Source organism: Pyrus communis, chromosome 17, assembly GCF_963583255.1.
Source record: "Pyrus communis chromosome 17, drPyrComm1.1, whole genome shotgun sequence".
NCBI classification, from domain to species: Eukaryota; Viridiplantae; Streptophyta; class Magnoliopsida; order Rosales; family Rosaceae; genus Pyrus; species Pyrus communis.
The window spans coordinates 17,847,791-17,865,787 of record NC_084819.1 but is presented as its reverse complement, the minus strand read 5'-3'; the positions used below and the strand labels follow the sequence as shown (position 1 = coordinate 17,865,787).

Sequence of the window (17,997 nt, the reverse complement as noted above, 5' to 3'; positions counted from 1 at the left end):
TTAATTAGCATGTGCTTCTCTTTTAATTGAAAATGATATTTTATCTAAGTGGGTAACTCAAACTTGAATGCAAAAAAAAAAAATATGCTTCTTTAATCAACTTATTTACGCTCAAATTTACAGGTAACATGCGCTTCTGAAATTGAATTTTCAAGAATTGGTTATATGTCTCATAAGAAATGCCCAACAAGTAGTGCTGCCAAATACTTATAAACTCTCAACATTGATGAGACATATCAAAGTCAAATAATTGGAGCTCCATCTCCCTGAGCTAGTAGTACTCCTCCTATGATCTTATCCGTCTACTAGGGTTCATCCAAATGCATATGGACCGTCGGATAGCGTCGGACCACCACCCCCGTATAAAGGGTCAAGAGCTGACTTCGACCCTGCAGTGGAATGCAGAGGAGCCTACCTCAGGAAAATGAAATTTAATTCAAAACTATAATCTCCAATCGCCCTCAAGAATGTGACTTTTCTCTTTGAGCCTTCTCCTATTAATTTGATTCCCTACCAGGCTGCCATTTCATTTTCTTAACCCCCCCTTATCTCTCTCTCTCTCTCTCTCTCTCTCTCTCTCTCTCTCTCTCTCTCTCTTCCCCCTCAAAATTCACCACTTTCTCACTTCCTAGAAAGAATACATATCAGAGGCTTCCTCTCTTGCTGTTGTTGACAATTCACATCAAAACTCAGCCACTTTTTTGTAAAGTTTTGTGCCAGCATTGCAGGTGTAGCTAGTGTTGGACTCCACATGGGGAGGCACTCTTGTTGCTACAAGCAGAAGCTAAGGAAAGGCCTCTGGTCTCCTGAAGAGGATGAGAAGCTTCTCAATTACATCACCAAGCATGGCCATGGCTGCTGGAGCTCAGTCCCTAAACTAGCAGGTACACTCTAATTCTCCATTCAATTTGTTCATCACTTTCCAAAGGGGGGGAAAACCACAGGACTAAAGTTGTGTCGGTTGTGATGGCCCGTCCCAGAGAGTAATTTAGAATATCGTCCTGTTCAGAAAGAGTTGTCTTTCTTCAGGTGACATATAGTGTGATATATTGGCAGGTCTGCAGAGGTGTGGGAAGAGCTGCAGGTTAAGGTGGATAAATTACCTGAGGCCTGATTTGAAGAGAGGGCCATTCTCACAGCAAGAAGAGAATTTGATAATAGAACTCCATGCAGTTCTTGGGAACAGGTAATATATATTTTATAGTTTTAATAACTTGGGTTTTTCTTTTTCTTAAAATTTAAGATTTTTGTTCTTATTTATCTTCTGGGCAATTATAAAAATCAAATCTTTTTGCTGCTGCAATCTCAGATGGTCTCAGATTGCAGCCCAGCTACCAGGAAGAACAGACAATGAGATTAAAAATCTATGGAATTCCTGCATTAAGAAGAAGCTGAGGCAAAGAGGCATTGACCCCAACACTCACAAACCACTCTCAGAAGTGCTTGATCAAAATATTGGCAAAGAAATTAACAACAACAATAATATTACCCTCTCCCCAACTTACAAAAGCAATGAGAAGGCCTCTGTGGGATCCAATGAGCTGAGCCTGGTTGAGGCAGTGAGTTCAAAGCACCCTACTTCAGCGTCCGAAAACCGGTTCAACCCGGTTGAAGTTTCTTCTACCTCCAAACTCATAAGCAGCAATGGCGGCAGCAGCAAAAGTTTGACACATGAAGGCTCCCCCAGTAGTTGCGGGCCTTGTGATTTTGTGGGATACTTTTCTTTTCCTCATCACAATAACCAAAACAATTATGGTTCGTCGTCAGATATGGGGCTGCAGGCAGTAAATCAAAACACCACTTTCAGCTTCCTCAATCAAAATCCAGAGTTCCTGCAACCGTCCATGTCATCAAGCTCCGCCATATTCACCGCCCCTCCTCCTCCTCCCACACGTGTGAAGCCTTCCATCAGCCTCCCATCCGATAACTCCTCCACCTGGGACTCCAATGCCAACAACAGCAACAGCAGTGGCGGCGGCTACTTCGACAGCTCTGCAACCTTTTCTTGGTGGCCGCCGGAGGCGGTAAAATCCGACGACCCAGAAGAGATCAAATGGTCTGAATATCTCCACAACACCTCATTTCAGATGGGAACCCACCAAGCCTCTCAGCCTGCTACTTACTCAGAAATCAAACCAGAATCTCAGTCACACATTTTATCAAACAGCTTGAGCGCAACATCTTGGCACCACCAGAACCAGCAGCACCAGCACCAGCACCAGCACCAGCACCAGCAAGCTTTACAAGCTTCAGAGATGTACACAAAGGATCTTCAGAGACTTGCTGTATCTTTTGGTCAAACCCTTTAGAACCAAAAAACCAAAAAACAAATCAAATCAAACCAGGTGCAGCACAACCCACTCTAAGCTAACTTCTAGTTTGTGAGAGAGAAGGGTTTGGAAGTTGGAAGAGTTCTTCTGCGTTTTACAATTTACAGGTGTGTGCTATAGAATTTTCTTTTGATTTTTTATTTTGATTTTCATTTTTTGTAAAGTGTCCAATACCAAATTTATTTTTTCAGCCTTTTTCAAATTTATTATTGTTACTAATATATTTGTGATCTCTCCAATATCTGAGCTTTATGTTCATAAAAAAACTCCCACCTTTGTCCATGAAATTAATAGGGTTGAGAGTTACAGAAATAAGGGCTTTTGTTTCATGTTTCTCCTCCATCTTATGTCTCTTATTGTTGTTCTTGATTCAATTATTGTAGATTTAATTGCAAACAATCAAAATACATTATTCATTCGCCCGTGTGCACGAATTTTGTGGCCACTTCGTGCGGCCGAGTTTGCCTTCTTCCCTCTCTGATGTGTACTGTTCGAAAAATATCTCGAGCGTGTAAAGTGAGAGGGAATAATTAATTCTCGATATTAAAAATAACATAAAAATAAAGCGTTTCTATAAATTTTCAAAAAAAATGTTCTGGTGACGAGGAATCTCATGTGTTCTTGTCACACCAGGATGTCATATAGTCAAGAGCTATACACACACGTATACATATACATATATATATATATATATATGTATATGTGCGTGTATCTATAGAATTAAGTTTCCATAAATACAGGTTTGAAGCTGGATGATTACTTTCTTTCGCCTTCACCTCTTTCAAATCTGCAAGACAACCAAAAATACATCTGGTTTCCTGGGATCCATTGTTTTTTTTCTTTTCAAATGACATACATCACTTTCTGTCTTGATCCTTTTCAGGTTTGAAAAAAAATACAGAACATTATATTTTCTAAAGTTCAAAAATTCAAGAGGCCATTTTTCTCAAATGAGTTTTTGTCACTATTTGCTTGAGATGGAGATGTTTTCACCTTTAAGTTTTTAACAGTGTCTATGGCACTATGCCGCTACCTCTCCTTTCCAAACTCGCTTTAACAAAACTTAGATAAGAATGTCTGACAATTCGTCTGTTAACACTTTTCACAAAGATTTATAATTTTTGTATTTGGTTCAGTGCGTTTTTATGTGGGTCATATCCAACGTGAACGCTGACCTAATCAAACATCCCTTTAAAATATAAAATAAAAAATAAAAAAATAAAATTGGTCAAAAGACTCAATGGTTAAAGGCATGAAATGAAATTACAGTCTTCCTTTTACGCTGATTCTACTCGTAGTGAAAGCTGCTCCAATCAAAAGCCCTAACAAAGTTTCTCTCCTCTTCTAGGACTTGATGGTTGAAAACATGAATTTATGGCCTTTCTTTTACTACGTCAATCTCATATACAAAAACAACAAAATGATTCGAAATAATTAGACAAATTAAAATGGAAAATAGATGAGGGAGGCAGGATTCCAACACTATATTGATGAGAATCCAGCTGCTAGCTAGAAACGGTCAGAAAACATATGAAAAATGACTTGTAATACAATAAAAGCCATAAATTCTTGTCTGATTGTTTTCTTGGTGGCAAATAGGCAAAAGACTACGTAGTCTCTGTGGCTATAACGTTATCTTAAGAAGAATAGACTTCCAATTCAGTACACAGAAATATCGATATTTAATTGCACAGTAGCTTAGAGGAAGGTGACATATTGTGAGAAAGCTATATAATTTCGTACTATATACTGCATCACAAGAGCTAGCACACCGTGTGCTGTGTCCCAAGAGTGGGCCTGAACCTTTTACTACTTCGATATGTGAGGAACAGAGAATTGGGTCCCTGCAAGATGCTGAAACTTCAAAGAAAAAGAGGAAGTGGGAGAGAAATATTTTATATGGCACTTGTATACTGACACATGGCTTTTTTCGCTAATGAAAAATGATTTATGAACAAAAAAATTTGTACATGTGTTTATTTCATTGACATAGGACATCACTGTAATGATGAACTCGTGTGGTGTAAGTTATTCTCGAGATTGAGAGAGAGAGTTTAGCAGTGGAACGTGTAGAAGAAGGTAGAATTGACTTTGCAGAATTATGAAGAGGGAAATTTATAGTAGTGGTACTGTGGAGGAGGGTTTTCAACTTTTCATGAATCATGTCATGACCAAGCATCTTTACCTTATGTAGCAAGACAAAGGGTAAATCTTGCTATTGGGAATGAAAAGCACAGAGTAACATTGTATATGCATTAATATAACCAATTTACATGGCTAAAACTAACATGAAATTAGGTATATTTAATCTATGATCTGTTTTTCTCCTCATGTGATGTGTTTGGTAAAGAGAAAGACATATACATAAGGGCATACACATAAAAAAGAGACACGCTAAAAGAAAAGATATCAATCATCATTGATATATTGTTATGACTCTTTATCTAACATCACGTAGCATTTAACTGTATACAATCGATGACATAAAAAATCTCTCATGTAGAAAACAAAATTCATAATAGCAGTACTGAGGAGGAGAAGAGTTGAGTGGGATCTGTATATACATAATGAGAAAAAAAATGTTGGATCATCAACCATATACACACATGTAAGCGGTTATACTTGTCGTCGCATAACACATATTGCATACAATTAGTGACGCTAAAAAATCTCTTGTATAGATGGTAAAAGAATTGACTTTGCACTATAAAGACTCGACTCATAAAAAGAAAATTCATAACAGTACTACTGTGGAGGATGGTCCTCATGACTCATGAGGTGAATTGAGCATCTTTACATTATTTAGAAAGACAAAGGGTAATATATCATATATGTACATCCATTCATATCACACGCACTTTATCATTGGTACATTGGTGGCTAATGACTATTCTACCATTTCTGTTGTTACAATTTACAGTGCCTGTCTGCCTAATAATTTGATAAATAAAAATGAAAATTTTAGTTTCGAAAATTTCCATATACTATTTCATACCATTTGAGGAAAAAGAAACGATGAAAATAATAGAGGCATGGGTAAAATCAAGGAAAAGCTATTCAAGTGCAAAAAGCCACGTCTTTCCTCCTCTGAAATACACGACAGACTCCATTTTGTTTGTCCATGCATTCTCACAGACATCGTTGTATGGTTTCCCTCGTACAATATGCCCAAGTTTTCTTTTTATCTTTTGCAGATTAATATATAAATAGGACGATCTCAAGCTAACAAGTTTCTTTACTTTGTAAGGGTGGGGAGAGCATTTATCATACACATCTATATTCTTGCTTTGCAAAGAGTTTGTTTTAACAATTCGAACTCATGACCTTTTAATTACAGAGAAACAACTTTTTCATTGCTTCAAGACTCACCCTCTTGCAGATTAATATATAAATATCAATTTATATTTACATAAATATATATATAAACATATACTATGTATAAACATATATAAACATTATGTGTTTATATTATATATGGAGATGCATGTGAACCAAATTATTGGTCTACTGTTGGGGACCTACGATTTAAAGGGTGTTGGTAAAGAACAAAAAGCATTGCAATATTGACCAGGCTGAGAGAGGAGAAGATGGGATTACAGTAATGCAGTTGCCAATTTTGATTTCTTTGGTATTTTTTAATGTTATGCTTATACCATGTGAATCTTTAATAAATTGGAATCTTTACTTCTTTTTTTCTTCTAATATATTATATTAATACTTCTTTTGGTCGAATATGCTAATAGTTCTATAAACAACTGAGATGAACGGAATGTGATTAAAATGATTAACCTAATGATGATCGTATAAGTAAAATATTATTGTCAGAAGATTTTGTTCTGGTGCAAATGTACAGGAAATATCAAGATGATCAAGAACTTCGACACAAGGCAGGAATTAAAAAGTGTTAATGTTTCTTGCATTAGAATCGATGTTCATAGAATGTTCTTTTTCACCTAAACACTTTGAGGTTCAGAAGGAGATTTAAAAAGTGATACGAGTATTAATTAGTTGTTCTTTGTTGGCAGAGATTCCATCGAGGAATCTGCTGCACAGAAAAACCAGCATAGTCTCTCATTTGTGACAATATATAAGTGCATGGCCGTCATGCACAATTAAGATTACCGACCACGTCATTTATAGAGCATTACTTATAAAAATATTTAGGCTTCTTTTAATTTGTTCATACCAACCTCATACAGTACCATCAAAATGTGAGAAACTGTCCTAATCAGGCAGCACTACCTAATATCTTTTCCTAGTTGTTTATCAATATCTCTCTCTTTGAACGACTTATCAAATGAGGAGAAAGATAGAAAATGATATAAACCGTGACATGTATGTTTCTCTCACAAATACAGTACTTGAAATCTCCATAGCAAGTGCAACATTTATTACCTCACATGATTGTTATAGACATCCAGCACGCACACACACAGAGTAAAACCACTTTGCCATCAACTTATAAAATATAGTCCGTAACAACTGGCAAATTGTCGATATGCTTTTTTTCTTAAACCCTAAACCCCAAAGTATCATGGAGAGTTTCTTTAGTTTACTTAATATTATTTTGATTTTAAATTAAAGCTAACTATTAATGTATATAACACCACCGTTTTAGTAGCTTTCAATGTATAGATAATTTAATGTTGAGTTGAAGCAGAAGAAAACACCGAAAAAAATTGGCCCCGGAGAACAATACAATTAATCATAAATTATCATTATCCATCCCTGCTGACAATCAAAGGGTTAATGATGAGGAATCTTGCACATAAATCATTCCAAATAATTCGAGAGAAAGTCTAATATCTTGCCACAATCATTGAAGATTGTTAATTTCAACCCTCTCCAAAATGTGAACTGAGAGAGAGAGAGAGGGAGGGAGGAAATTTGATTCCTGCACACAAACACAACACCTTTCTCTAGCTAATATTAAAATATGTTGCAAATTATGAAGAGTAACATGGGGGTAGGATCACTAATGCAACATAATACACAAATTAAAATCAACTCTCTTTGTCTGGTTTCGAACTTTGGAGCATAATTTAATCAGAACAGAGAAGCAGCTAAAGCAAATAGCAATTAATTAATTAATTAACTAAGTAGAAAAGGTTTATATATAAAAAGATTTAGAGATAGAGGAGAATAAAAAGATGCATACAAAGAGAAGTCTCTGAAAACATGATTGTTCAGGGACGGCGACAATTGATCCCTAGCTACTTTGTCAACGGATGGAATTAAGATTAAAACTATCATATCGTGATAGTTTAGTTCACAGGAGTGGATACCTTTTGCAGGGTTCTACCAGCGCCGCAAAATGCAGTAAATTTTGGGTGCCCTTCATTTATGATATGGTGAAAAGGGAAGAATGTTTTACTCTGTGTTTTCCAACAACTCTCATAACATATTATGCTATCCATTATACCACATACATCCTACGTGCAAGTTGGTTTTTAGGACGTTACTACTTGTCCCTTTAAAACTGATACATAATGTAGAACAAATGGTCGAGTGGATTGAAAAGGAATTAGACCGATGGAAAACGCAACGGGAATTTGCAAATTTGACGTCCGAGCTCTGATTTGGGCCTTGATACCTTTTCGAAAAGGGAACTACGATGCAGTTCCAACTCATTGATTGCCGTGATATATGATGAATTTTAACCATCCGAGACCGTTTAGGCTTCCAAAAGAGCATTTGAAATTTTGTAATAAACATCAAACATTTCGACTTTCGTCCAAATTAAATCGTATTTTGAATTTTCTAAGGCCTCTGAGTTTCCCTAGAGCTAAATTAGTGTCCTTATAAGCCATTTGGTTGTTTATGTAACCTCATCAATTCAACAATTAATCAAAAATACTTTTGAGATTTTTCTCTCTAAACTGTTGGATTCCATAAGTTTGTACTTCGAGGAATTACGCTTATAATCCTCCTACGCTCGTGCTGCGTCAGTAATACATTCTCTAATATTGGTGAGATCCACATACAATAGTAAGACTCGTCTGTGTCAGCAAAGTGTGTTAGTTTTATGTTTTCGAATAGTTTGAGGGAGTTGTTACAGGCACTCCCAAAAAAGTTATTTTGCACACTCCAAACATATAGAAATATACAGAAAAAATACACTTTAGTGGGGTGTTTGATGCCATTTTTTGGAGTCCCTTACCAACATTTTAGTTTTATTGCTATTTTCAGGGTGCGTAACAATGTGGTCTATAAGATTTCAAAATTTGAAAATTTACCCTGAAGTTTACAAATTGGTACACTGTTGTTCTCTCTCGCCGTCAAAAGAAAAATGTTCTTATTTATTGTCGAATTGTATATGTTAATCAACTATATAAGCAAAAAGCATAAGCCAACCGAGTGTGTTACATTCGGAAACCAAATGTTGAAAGGCACGGGTCAACCCGTTAGATGGCCCAAATTATATGAGCACGTAGTATCATTAACCATTTTTTAATGAACAAACTGTTAATCAAGCAACTACTTTACTTGCATATTAGGCTAAATGGGTTTGATATAACTGGGCCTTAGCATTTTGCAAAAGATTTGGCAAAAGCCGACATAAGTTGTATATAGGTATATACAATATATATTGTGACTTTTCACCAGTGCACGTAGAAATGCACATTTAAGTTACATATTTGAACAAGAGCTGTTAAATCCCGATAGTTTAAGTGAGGAGGTTTGGTGCATGGGTTGTTTAGTAGCCATCAAATTCATCTATCAACTCAAAATTGAACAAAATGATTTTCAAACGGTGGTGCTATCACACACCAATTTTTATCTCCCACATGCCTCTCTCAATTTCCGGTCATCGGGTCAAATAAATTGAAAAAAAATCAAATGACGTAAATTAACAAAGTGTGTGTAAAAGATGAAAATGGGTATGTGGATGGTGAAAATGGATGTGTGGATAACACCATCCTTTTCAAATCTCAATTGCTGAAATGATTTTTCAGTATGTCATTAATATTTGATCGCTCTGTTGTCAATATTTAAATCATCGTTATTCAATTTTAATATATTCAACAATTGAAATTTAATCTCTTAATCATTTTCTCCACAATCGAGTGGCTCTGCAACTAACACCTTACTCAACACCCTCTAGTATAGAAGTTCTCTAAGATATATATTAGTTGAGAGTTTTTAAATTGTTAATCCATTCTAACTTTAAAAGAGGAAATGAATTTTTATGGGGTAAATTAACTAAAGCTGCTCAGAAATGGGGAAAACAAGATAAAATAGCTGCATGGATGGATTTCTTAAATCTAACAAAAGCTTGGAGTTTTCGAAACGATCAATTTATGGCCTTTCCACTCCTCCATGGTAAGCCAAAACTATTAGAAGAAGTGATTAATACTTCAACGTACTTCTTAGATTTAAGCCAAAAAATGCCCTCTTATTTCTTGGCCAGCAAGTTTACACAACTTAGTCTATAAAGTGTTTCTGCAACAAACACAGTAATTTTGATAAGCACAAGAGTTTTGATTGATACTTTTCTCTATAGAGGGATCTCACTCAATCATAGCTGGATTGGTATCCACATGGAGAACGTATTGTCAACGGTATACATACTAATACAATAGTTGCGGATATGTTATCGACATGGATCCCGCTTGTATAGGAAGAGGCCTGATTTTCTGCACACTTTACTGGGATAATGGAGATTTGATTGTGCCTACTTTACTGTGGTACGTCTCTTCGTAATGTTGCAAAAGTCCTGCTCCAGCTGCAGATGAACGGATTCTGCTTAAGAATTGGCCCCATTTTCTCTATACACATATAAATTATGAATGTCAAAATACAAATCAACCGTGAAACGTGTACATAGAACTAGATGAGAAAGGCCATGTATGCGCATCCAACAATAAATATCATCATACTTCAATGTAAACCGGTTGAATTGTGTCCGGCAGAGTTGAAGAAATTGTGTCCAGACCACGATGGGAGATTGACTGTGCTGGAGACAAGGAACTAGTACATCTTCCAGACAAGGAATCTGGTGTCACCGCACTGCTGACCGTTGTCACCATGGAAGAATGAGAATATTGTTCAATCATCTGCCAGCGCTTTTACCGTCTTTCATCCAATTCGTTCATTTGTTTTTTGGTCTTTGAACTTTGATGGTAGAATTCTATTGATTTCAATTATTACAAAATTATTTCATTAAGCAGAAGGGGTAGTATTATAGTGCAGACAACTCAATACAATGACCGTGTAAATAATTTGATCAAACAATGGTCATTCGAGAGCCAGATCGCAGCAAGTTTCATCAACAACCTTAACCTCTGCTCTATCAAAATACCAATCACCAAGAGCTTCTCCAATTGTCTGCAGTAATCCGTCACATACAAAGTTTTAGATATCTTCGAACTCTCTCTACGTATAATGCATGTGTTTGTGTTTGCTTGTGTTAGTAGTTAAACAGGCTCACCTTGTTTCCAAGAGCTGGAAATTCATGAGCAAACAATGCACTTTCCTTCGTTTGACAGTGCACTAAACACGAATCTATGAACATCCCATTTTGATTAGGGATTGAGAATTGTTTTACTGCATTCAGCATTTGATTCCTGAATCCTGTTACATATATAACCGAAAGTTAACGTCACAGAAGTTACATGTTTAGTTTGTTTCTCAATTTTAAGACTTCAAAAAAAAAAAAAAAATTCTTGTGTGTGGGATTTCACCTTGCAGAATTTGCATCTGTGATGCAGAACAACTTGCAAGGTTAAATCTGCAACTCTCCCACTCGCTGCACCGATCTGCTGATGGTGGAACGAAACTGTTATTGATCTGATTTCAAGGGGGAAAGTACAATTCAATGCATTCTTTCAGTAAAAGTCTGTCCAGTAATTCTCAAATAGGGGTATTTGTCGTTTTCCCCCTTGAACTTGTAAGGAACTGCCAATTTCCCCCCTGTACTTTAATTTTAGCCAATTACCCCCCTGAACTTGTAAAATTGGCCAATTTACCCCCTGATGTTAGATTTGAGAATTTTCCATCCAATTTTCCATCCAACTCAGTCACATGCACAGCACGTGCCAATTTTTTTAGGGTAAAAAGGTAATTTTATTCATAATGTGGACATTCTATTTTTCTTCTTCTCTTCTGCTAGTTCACTTCGAACAATTTTATCTAAATTAACCATAAAAGTCTAATTAGCAACTGCAAAATATTGGCTCAGCGCCCAGTTTACCAAAACGAAATTAACGATTCTTACTACAATAAAGTTAACAACATCCACAAAAAATATGCAACAGACTTGCACCTAGTGCCAAAACCAATAAAACCTATCAATTTTATAGTTCTGCAGCATAATCCCATTAAAAGAACAACTTAACCTCAACACCAAAGATTTTCATTAACAGTACGAAAGGCCCTCCAACACATCATAGTTACACTCTCCATGGTCTTGCTTTTTTGGCAACATGTTGGGGTTGTGATGCCATTTCATTAGCCTTCCTTGTGACTTGATTCACACGACCACCTCGGTTCACCTATTTCAATTCAACACGGAAGCAACAAAAATGTTAGCAAACCCAAAACAACAAAAATTAATCTATAACATTTTTTTTTAAAATTAAAAAAGACAGATTCTTGTTATTACATGTAGTTTAGAAGTTCCTTGTGGCCTAGTTTGAGATGGAGCAGCCCATGAGTGGTGATGTGCACCAATTTCCTACATCAAAACCATTTATACCCAATTAGTAATTTCATACAATTGCATATATAGTAGAGTCAAACACAATATAAGTATTTGATACAAGTCCAATTTACAATTACCTTTGCAACTGTGGCCAATCCTTTTGCTTTTGAGTTAAGACCACTTATTGTGTTATTTCCTTTTGGCGTTTTAGGTCCTTTTGCATTTGAGCTAGACCCTTTAGATATGCTTGTACCGAATGTTCGCCCATGACTCTACATTATTTATGTTCACTTAGCGACTAGATAAGTGATATAACAAGACTCAAAATAAATACAATCCTTGTTGATCAAATTACCTCTTTTGTGAGTCCAAAACCTTGTTGTGATTGTAGTAGCCCTTGTGGACAACTTGTTTTGTTGTGTCCTTCCTCTCCACAGGTTTGGCAATGCATTACAACATCATACTTCCTTAGCTTTGTTGCCCCCTTCTTTATCTCATCTGGTGCTTTTGTTCTTTTGCCTTTAGGTCTTCCAGGTTGTTTGTGGTAAAAAGGAGGTTTAATAGGCCTAAGGTAGGTTCTCTTCCACTGTTCTTTTTCAGGCATAGGAGCAATATACCCTTCATAACACCTATCATAAGCTGGCCTTTTGTAAAGTGAGTGAACAAACAATTGTGGACTAGCCTCCTTCCTAGCAATTGCGGATATAGCATGGGGACAAGGAATGCCACATAGCTGCCACTTCCTACAAGAGCAAGTGTGCCTTTCCAAATCTACTGCAAACATACTACCAACCAAAGTATGCACTTGATATTGATCATTCCCTGAATAATTGGCAAAACAACTGAAACTATCCATTTGATTTTTTTCAACAATCTTTAAAATTCTAGGTCCAACTTGTTGCGTCCACTTAGCCTCTCTTAGCCTAGCCATTCTCAACATCAAATATTTTTGAATCCTTTGTAACATCGTAATAATCGGTTTATCTCTTGCATCTAAAATTGCAGAATTAAATGACTCACACATGTTATTCAATAACAAATCACACTTTACCGATGTTCTGAAATAAGATCTGCTCCAATGGCAAGGTGGCTTATCAGCTAGCCATTCCACTGCCTTATCAGATTGATTATTCATCACCTCAATTTCAGCTTCAAAAGCAGGTACAGTAGTTGCTCTTGCTGCTGCCCACAATCTCTGTTTTAAGGCAAGTCCAGTGTGACCTGCACTTCTAAAATTATTATGCAAATGTCTAACACAATGTCTGTGTTCTGCAGTTGGCATCAGACTCCGAATAGCATCGCCTAGTCCTTTTTGTTTGTCAGTGATGAATGTCCAAGCATTTCCATTCTCAATTCCCACATCTTCGAAAAAGATCTCCAAAAACCAAGTCCAAGTCTCCCTATTTTCCACCTCCACAACAGCAAATGCTATTGGAAACATGCCGTTATTGGCATCAACACCAACAGCACTTAAGATTTGACCAGGATGGGGTCCCTTAATATGACACCCATCAAAACCCACTATAGACCTACACCCTTGTTGAAAGCCTTTCTTCAATGCAGCAAAGCATATGTACAACCTTTTAAAAATAGGGTTTTCACCTTGGAAATCTGTTTTTACCTTGATAGTACTCCCAGGATTTCTCACTTTCAACTCTTCCAAGTAATCCCAAAGCTTGGCATATTGCTCATCTATACTACCTTCTGTCACTTTTTTGGCAATTCTCTTTGCTTTGTAAAATTGGTTTTTTGTTATGTCAATACCATAATGCTTTCTCACAAGTTCCATGAAACCAGTCACACGCATATCGGGTTTCGATCTAAGCTCCTCATCGAACCGATCAGCTAACCAAGAGGAGGTGGCAAATTTAGAATGCTCCTCTCTTACACAAATGTGTTCAGGATTATAGGTTTTAATTCTAACTGTTGGTCCCTTCCCCACAAAAGAGGCATACAATTTCCATTGACAAGGTACTGCAGCTTTTCCTAGACACTTGATCCGTAATCTGTTGGAATCATTCACTGCCCAATCTAGCGGTCGACAAACAGACACGCCATATGCCCTTACTGCCTCCCTGCATTGTTTCATGTTTGGAAATTCCAACCCTAGATGAAGAGTGGGATTGATTTTATCTGACTCTCTCCTATATTGAGGTAGCTTAGGTGTTTTGAGTCTTCTTCTAACCCTCACATTGGTTTCATGCTCTTCAGACTCAGACCTAACACTATCTAAATCTTCTGAATTGTATTCTTCAGTGGAGATCTCACCAAGTTCTCTGTGTGTTTCTTCAATAGAATCCTTTGCCTGTACATTTTTTACACCTTTATCAGCATCTTCCTCGGATTGTTCATAGTCAGAATCCTTGAACTTAAGAGTAACCTCATCGTCATCTTCCTCTTTTTCTGAATCTGTAACCTCTTCATCTATTCCTTCTACAGTGTCTCCAACAACCTCCACACTCTTATTTTCTTCATATTCATCATCCGCATTAAACCCCTCAAACTGAACATCCATATCAACAAATGTAGCTGCACACGGATCACTCGCAAGATTGTTTGTGATTTTCCTTAAGTCAACCAAGTATAACAAATGCAACCTAACTTGAGGAGATATGAGTGAAACCCACTGAAACACATCTGCATCGCATTCAATTTGCAAAAAACCCTTTATTTGGTGCCAATAGTAAAAACCCACAGTCTCTTTATTATACCCAAGCACTATAGCAACCTCATACAGATCAAGCATGGACATATAATCTTTAGTATAATTGTCAACCCACTGCACAATACCACCCACATACTGCCCATCTTTAAAGTGACCACCATGGTGTATTTCAAGTGTGAATAGGTCATGATTACCTACAACAAATGCATTAAAATATAATCCGAATGAAGATGGTTCACCCAATTAAATGCATTAAAATACAACAAGTTCCATGATTACCTACAACAAATGCATTAAAATATAATCAGAATGAAGATGGTTCACCCAACAAATGCATTAAAATAAAATCCAAGGCTATGATGTGGACCCCAAAACACTCATCCTTGTGAATGAAGGAGCAATCGCACGAGACCCTAAGATTTGGAACGACCCAGAAGAGTTTTTCCCAGAAAGGTTTGATGGAAGCTCGGTTGATTTTAAAGGACAACATTATGAATATTTGCCATTTGTGAGGGATAGACAGAGAGAATAATTTGATAATTATTTGCTTGGTTTGTATCTTGGAGGAAATTGAGAAGGAAAAATTGAAGACTTACTGTATCTTGGAGGATGTCCACCATCTCTGACCACCATACTCATCATTCCCCTGCTTCTTGATTATCTTTCCTCTTTGTAACCCTAGGATGCGGCTTGCGTTCCCCTGCTTCCCCATATACCCGACATCGATTAGGTTTGTTGTGGTATATGATTACCTTTTTACCCTCACACCATTAGCATGTGCCAAGCATGTGACCAAATTGGATGGAAAATTGGATGGAAAATTTTAAGATATAACGGTAGGGGGTAAATTGGTGAATTACACAAGTTCAGGGGGGTAATTGGCTAAAATTAAAGTTCAGGGGGGAAATTGGCAACTCCTTACAAGTTCAGGGGGTAATTCGGTGAATACCTCTCTCAAATAATTAAGACCATATTCAAACTCAAAATGAACAATTACCTGCCATGAATCGTATGCTGAATTGAGTATAAATAGCGGGGTTGTAATGTTCACAATTAAGTTCTCCGGGAAGAAGCACTGCAAAGTAAGTAGTGTACAACTTATTTTATGTTACCACCTTTTTTCAAACCAAAACTGCCAAGAGGAAAACAACTTGTTTACCGAAGTAGGATCGAGGTGACTAGTACAGAATCGCGGCAGATTTTCTTGCACCCCCTGCAAGCTTACAACACCGCTATAATAATCCCTCAGTGTGCGTTGACCGGAAATATCAACCCTACGATTCCATACAGGATATCACCAATAAAATTTTTAAGTGTTAATGACTAGCAAGGAACATTGACAAAGAGAAAAGACATTACGGATATAGTACTCACGCGTCAAGAAAAAATCCAGCATCAGTCAGGCACTTCACTTTTGTACTTGTGGGAAACATGCCCCGAAACTCATCACAGTGCAAAATTGTTGACAGACCGCCGGCAGAGCAACCACAAAGAAGAGCCTAATGGATGATGGATTAATATGCATTGAGAAGTGGCTTAACATGGCAACACAAAAAATTCTTTAGAATGAAGAAATGTAGTACATTTTTCACGTCACGCATTCCCTTCGACATCAAATCGTCCATTGCAGATAACCATATACGCTGTCCTCTAAATTGCAGTTTTGCTTCCTAAAAGCAGAATCACTATATTTTAGCTTCTCATTTGCACTTATGAACAGAAATACACAAAGTACCTTCCAATAGCTACAGCACTACTACAGCCCCTATCATACTTTTGTGGGAAAATGTAAATGGCAAGATCATCCCACCAACCTGACTTTCGCTGTCCCCAGAAAATGAAGCACCGTCGCAATAGCGGAGCTCTACTCTATTCCAGTTGAAAAACTCTGCAGTCCCTTACAAGATAATGGTTAAGATGGCTAAACTAAAGGGAAAAAAAAAGGCAGATGCAGGCATCAGCCTTAAACAATGTACCATTAAGTTTGAGGAGAAACCGGGATTTTCCTCAGATTGGTTGCTTAGTATTCCAGAAAATGCCATATATGGTTCCATGTACGCTGATGATCCCAATCCGAAAAGTGAAGTTGTGCGGTTAGAACAACTTTTGGTGTCGTTACACCATGCTCCTCCCTGCATCAACAAGGACTTCAGAGGGTTGCTTGGTGATCAATCAGCTAAAAGGAATCATGAAGTCGAAAAGAAAATAACTAGAAGGAAACACGAACTTGCCATTTTTCTCAAACTATCTTTATGGTATAATAATCCCAATATCGACATAGAAACTTATAAAATATGTCATTTTTTCTGATCTATCTCACAGACCTGAAGGTGAATGAGCCAACTGTTCGCTCCCGATCCATATCCACGATGTAAATGATAAGCAGGTGCTGTTCCATCCAAGCAGACTGCAGAGTAGGTAAATTAAAAGGAATAAGGATTAATTAAGAATTGCAAAAATTTTAGAGCATACATCATTGTATGGCATACCTGCTCCTTTAGCAGCAGCTTCTTGGACGAGTGTTAGCTCTACCATGAGTAGTGTGTCATTAAAAGCCTTGGAGCTTCCATCGGTCTCCAACAAAGACGGCACCGTCTCATCAAGATTCTTCTCTTCCACAAACCCATCAACCCAAGTTCTGAACACAAGTGCTGTTACAATGCCAATCCACAAGAACTTCACCATGGCTCTCCTCTCCCTTCAATCTCTCCGCCACCCAAGTCTTCGAAGACGTAGATATAAAAACGAAACGCAAATGAAGAACATGGGTATAAATCAAGGAAAAGCTATTCAATTGCAAATGGCCATTATCTTTATTCATCCCTCCAGACGAGGGGTCAATGGTGAGGAATCTTACACACAAGTCATTCCAAATAATTTGAGAAAGTCTCATATCTTGCCACAATCATTGAAGATTGTTAATTTCAACTCTCTCCAAAATGTGAACTGAGAGAGAGAGAGAGAGAGAGAGAGAGAGAGAGAGATAGGAAATTTGATTCCTTTACTGCACACAAACACCAGACCTTCTCTAGCAAATATTAAGATATGTTCCAAATTAGGAAGGGTAACATGGGAGTAGGATGATTAACGTAATACACAAGTTATTAACTCTCTTTGTCTGGTTTCGAACTGTGGGGCATAATTTAATCAGAATACTGAAGCAGCTGAAGCAAATAGCAATTAATTAATTAGTTATTCAATTACCAAAGTAGAAAGGGTTTTTATATATTTACACACACACACACATACACATATATAAATATATACATACATACATACATACATATATATACATGCATACATACATACAAACTCAGAGAAGTCTCTAAAAACATGGTTGTTCAGGGAAGACGCCAATT

At 37.0% G+C, this 17,997-nt stretch overlaps 3 protein-coding genes across 3 annotated transcripts; 1 reads left to right on the top strand and 2 right to left on the bottom strand.

Moving 5' to 3' along the window:
• Nucleotides 1-576: 576 nt before the first annotated feature.
• On the top strand, nt 577-2,331 carry LOC137723118 (transcription factor MYB61-like). The gene is made up of 3 exons (XM_068462287.1): nt 577-884; nt 1,057-1,186; nt 1,310-2,331. Exons 1-3 carry the CDS (start codon nt 752-754, stop codon nt 2,307-2,309), a joined length of 1,263 nt encoding a protein of 420 aa, XP_068318388.1. The 5' UTR covers nt 577-751; the 3' UTR covers nt 2,310-2,331.
• Nucleotides 2,332-10,568: 8,237 nt separating this feature from the next.
• On the bottom strand, nt 10,569-17,427 carry LOC137723459 (pectin acetylesterase 12-like). Its single transcript, XM_068462657.1, has 11 exons — nt 17,128-17,427; nt 16,963-17,045; nt 16,635-16,770; nt 16,449-16,526; nt 16,222-16,304; nt 16,013-16,137; nt 15,798-15,912; nt 15,636-15,713; nt 11,015-11,120; nt 10,762-10,904; nt 10,569-10,658 (listed from the first exon to the last, which is right to left on the bottom strand). The coding sequence occupies exons 1-11, from the start codon at nt 17,321-17,323 to the stop codon at nt 10,569-10,571; spliced, it is 1,233 nt and encodes a 410-aa protein (XP_068318758.1). The 5' UTR covers nt 17,324-17,427.
• LOC137723458 (uncharacterized) lies at nt 11,415-14,191 on the bottom strand. The gene is made up of 4 exons (XM_068462656.1): nt 12,329-14,191; nt 12,111-12,245; nt 11,935-12,006; nt 11,415-11,824 (listed from the first exon to the last, which is right to left on the bottom strand). The coding sequence occupies exons 1-4, from the start codon at nt 14,060-14,062 to the stop codon at nt 11,723-11,725; spliced, it is 2,043 nt and encodes a 680-aa protein (XP_068318757.1). The 5' UTR covers nt 14,063-14,191; the 3' UTR covers nt 11,415-11,722.
• Nucleotides 17,428-17,997: the final 570 nt, after the last annotated feature.

Excerpts from the sequence above, each read along its gene's own strand:
- LOC137723458 (XM_068462656.1), bottom strand. The coding sequence starts at position 14,062 with ATGAAACAATGCAGGGAGGCAGTAAGGGCATATGGCGTGTCTGTTTGT. Across the intron at positions 12,246-12,328 it reads GTTTTGGACTCACAAAAGAG|AGTCATGGGCGAACATTCGG; the intron begins GTAATTTGATCA and ends TAAATAATGTAG. Across the intron at positions 12,007-12,110 it reads GATTGGCCACAGTTGCAAAG|GAAATTGGTGCACATCACCA; the intron begins GTAATTGTAAAT and ends GTTTTGATGTAG.
- LOC137723118 (XM_068462287.1), top strand. The coding sequence starts at position 752 with ATGGGGAGGCACTCTTGTTGCTACAAGCAGAAGCTAAGGAAAGGCCTC. Across the intron at positions 885-1,056 it reads CTCAGTCCCTAAACTAGCAG|GTCTGCAGAGGTGTGGGAAG; the intron begins GTACACTCTAAT and ends ATATATTGGCAG. Across the intron at positions 1,187-1,309 it reads CATGCAGTTCTTGGGAACAG|ATGGTCTCAGATTGCAGCCC; the intron begins GTAATATATATT and ends CTGCAATCTCAG.
- LOC137723459 (XM_068462657.1), bottom strand. The coding sequence starts at position 17,323 with ATGGTGAAGTTCTTGTGGATTGGCATTGTAACAGCACTTGTGTTCAGA. Across the intron at positions 16,771-16,962 it reads GTTGGCTCATTCACCTTCAG|GGAGGAGCATGGTGTAACGA; the intron begins GTCTGTGAGATA and ends TTGTTGATGCAG. Across the intron at positions 16,305-16,448 it reads GGACAGCGAAAGTCAGGTTG|CAAAACTGCAATTTAGAGGA; the intron begins GTGGGATGATCT and ends GCTTTTAGGAAG.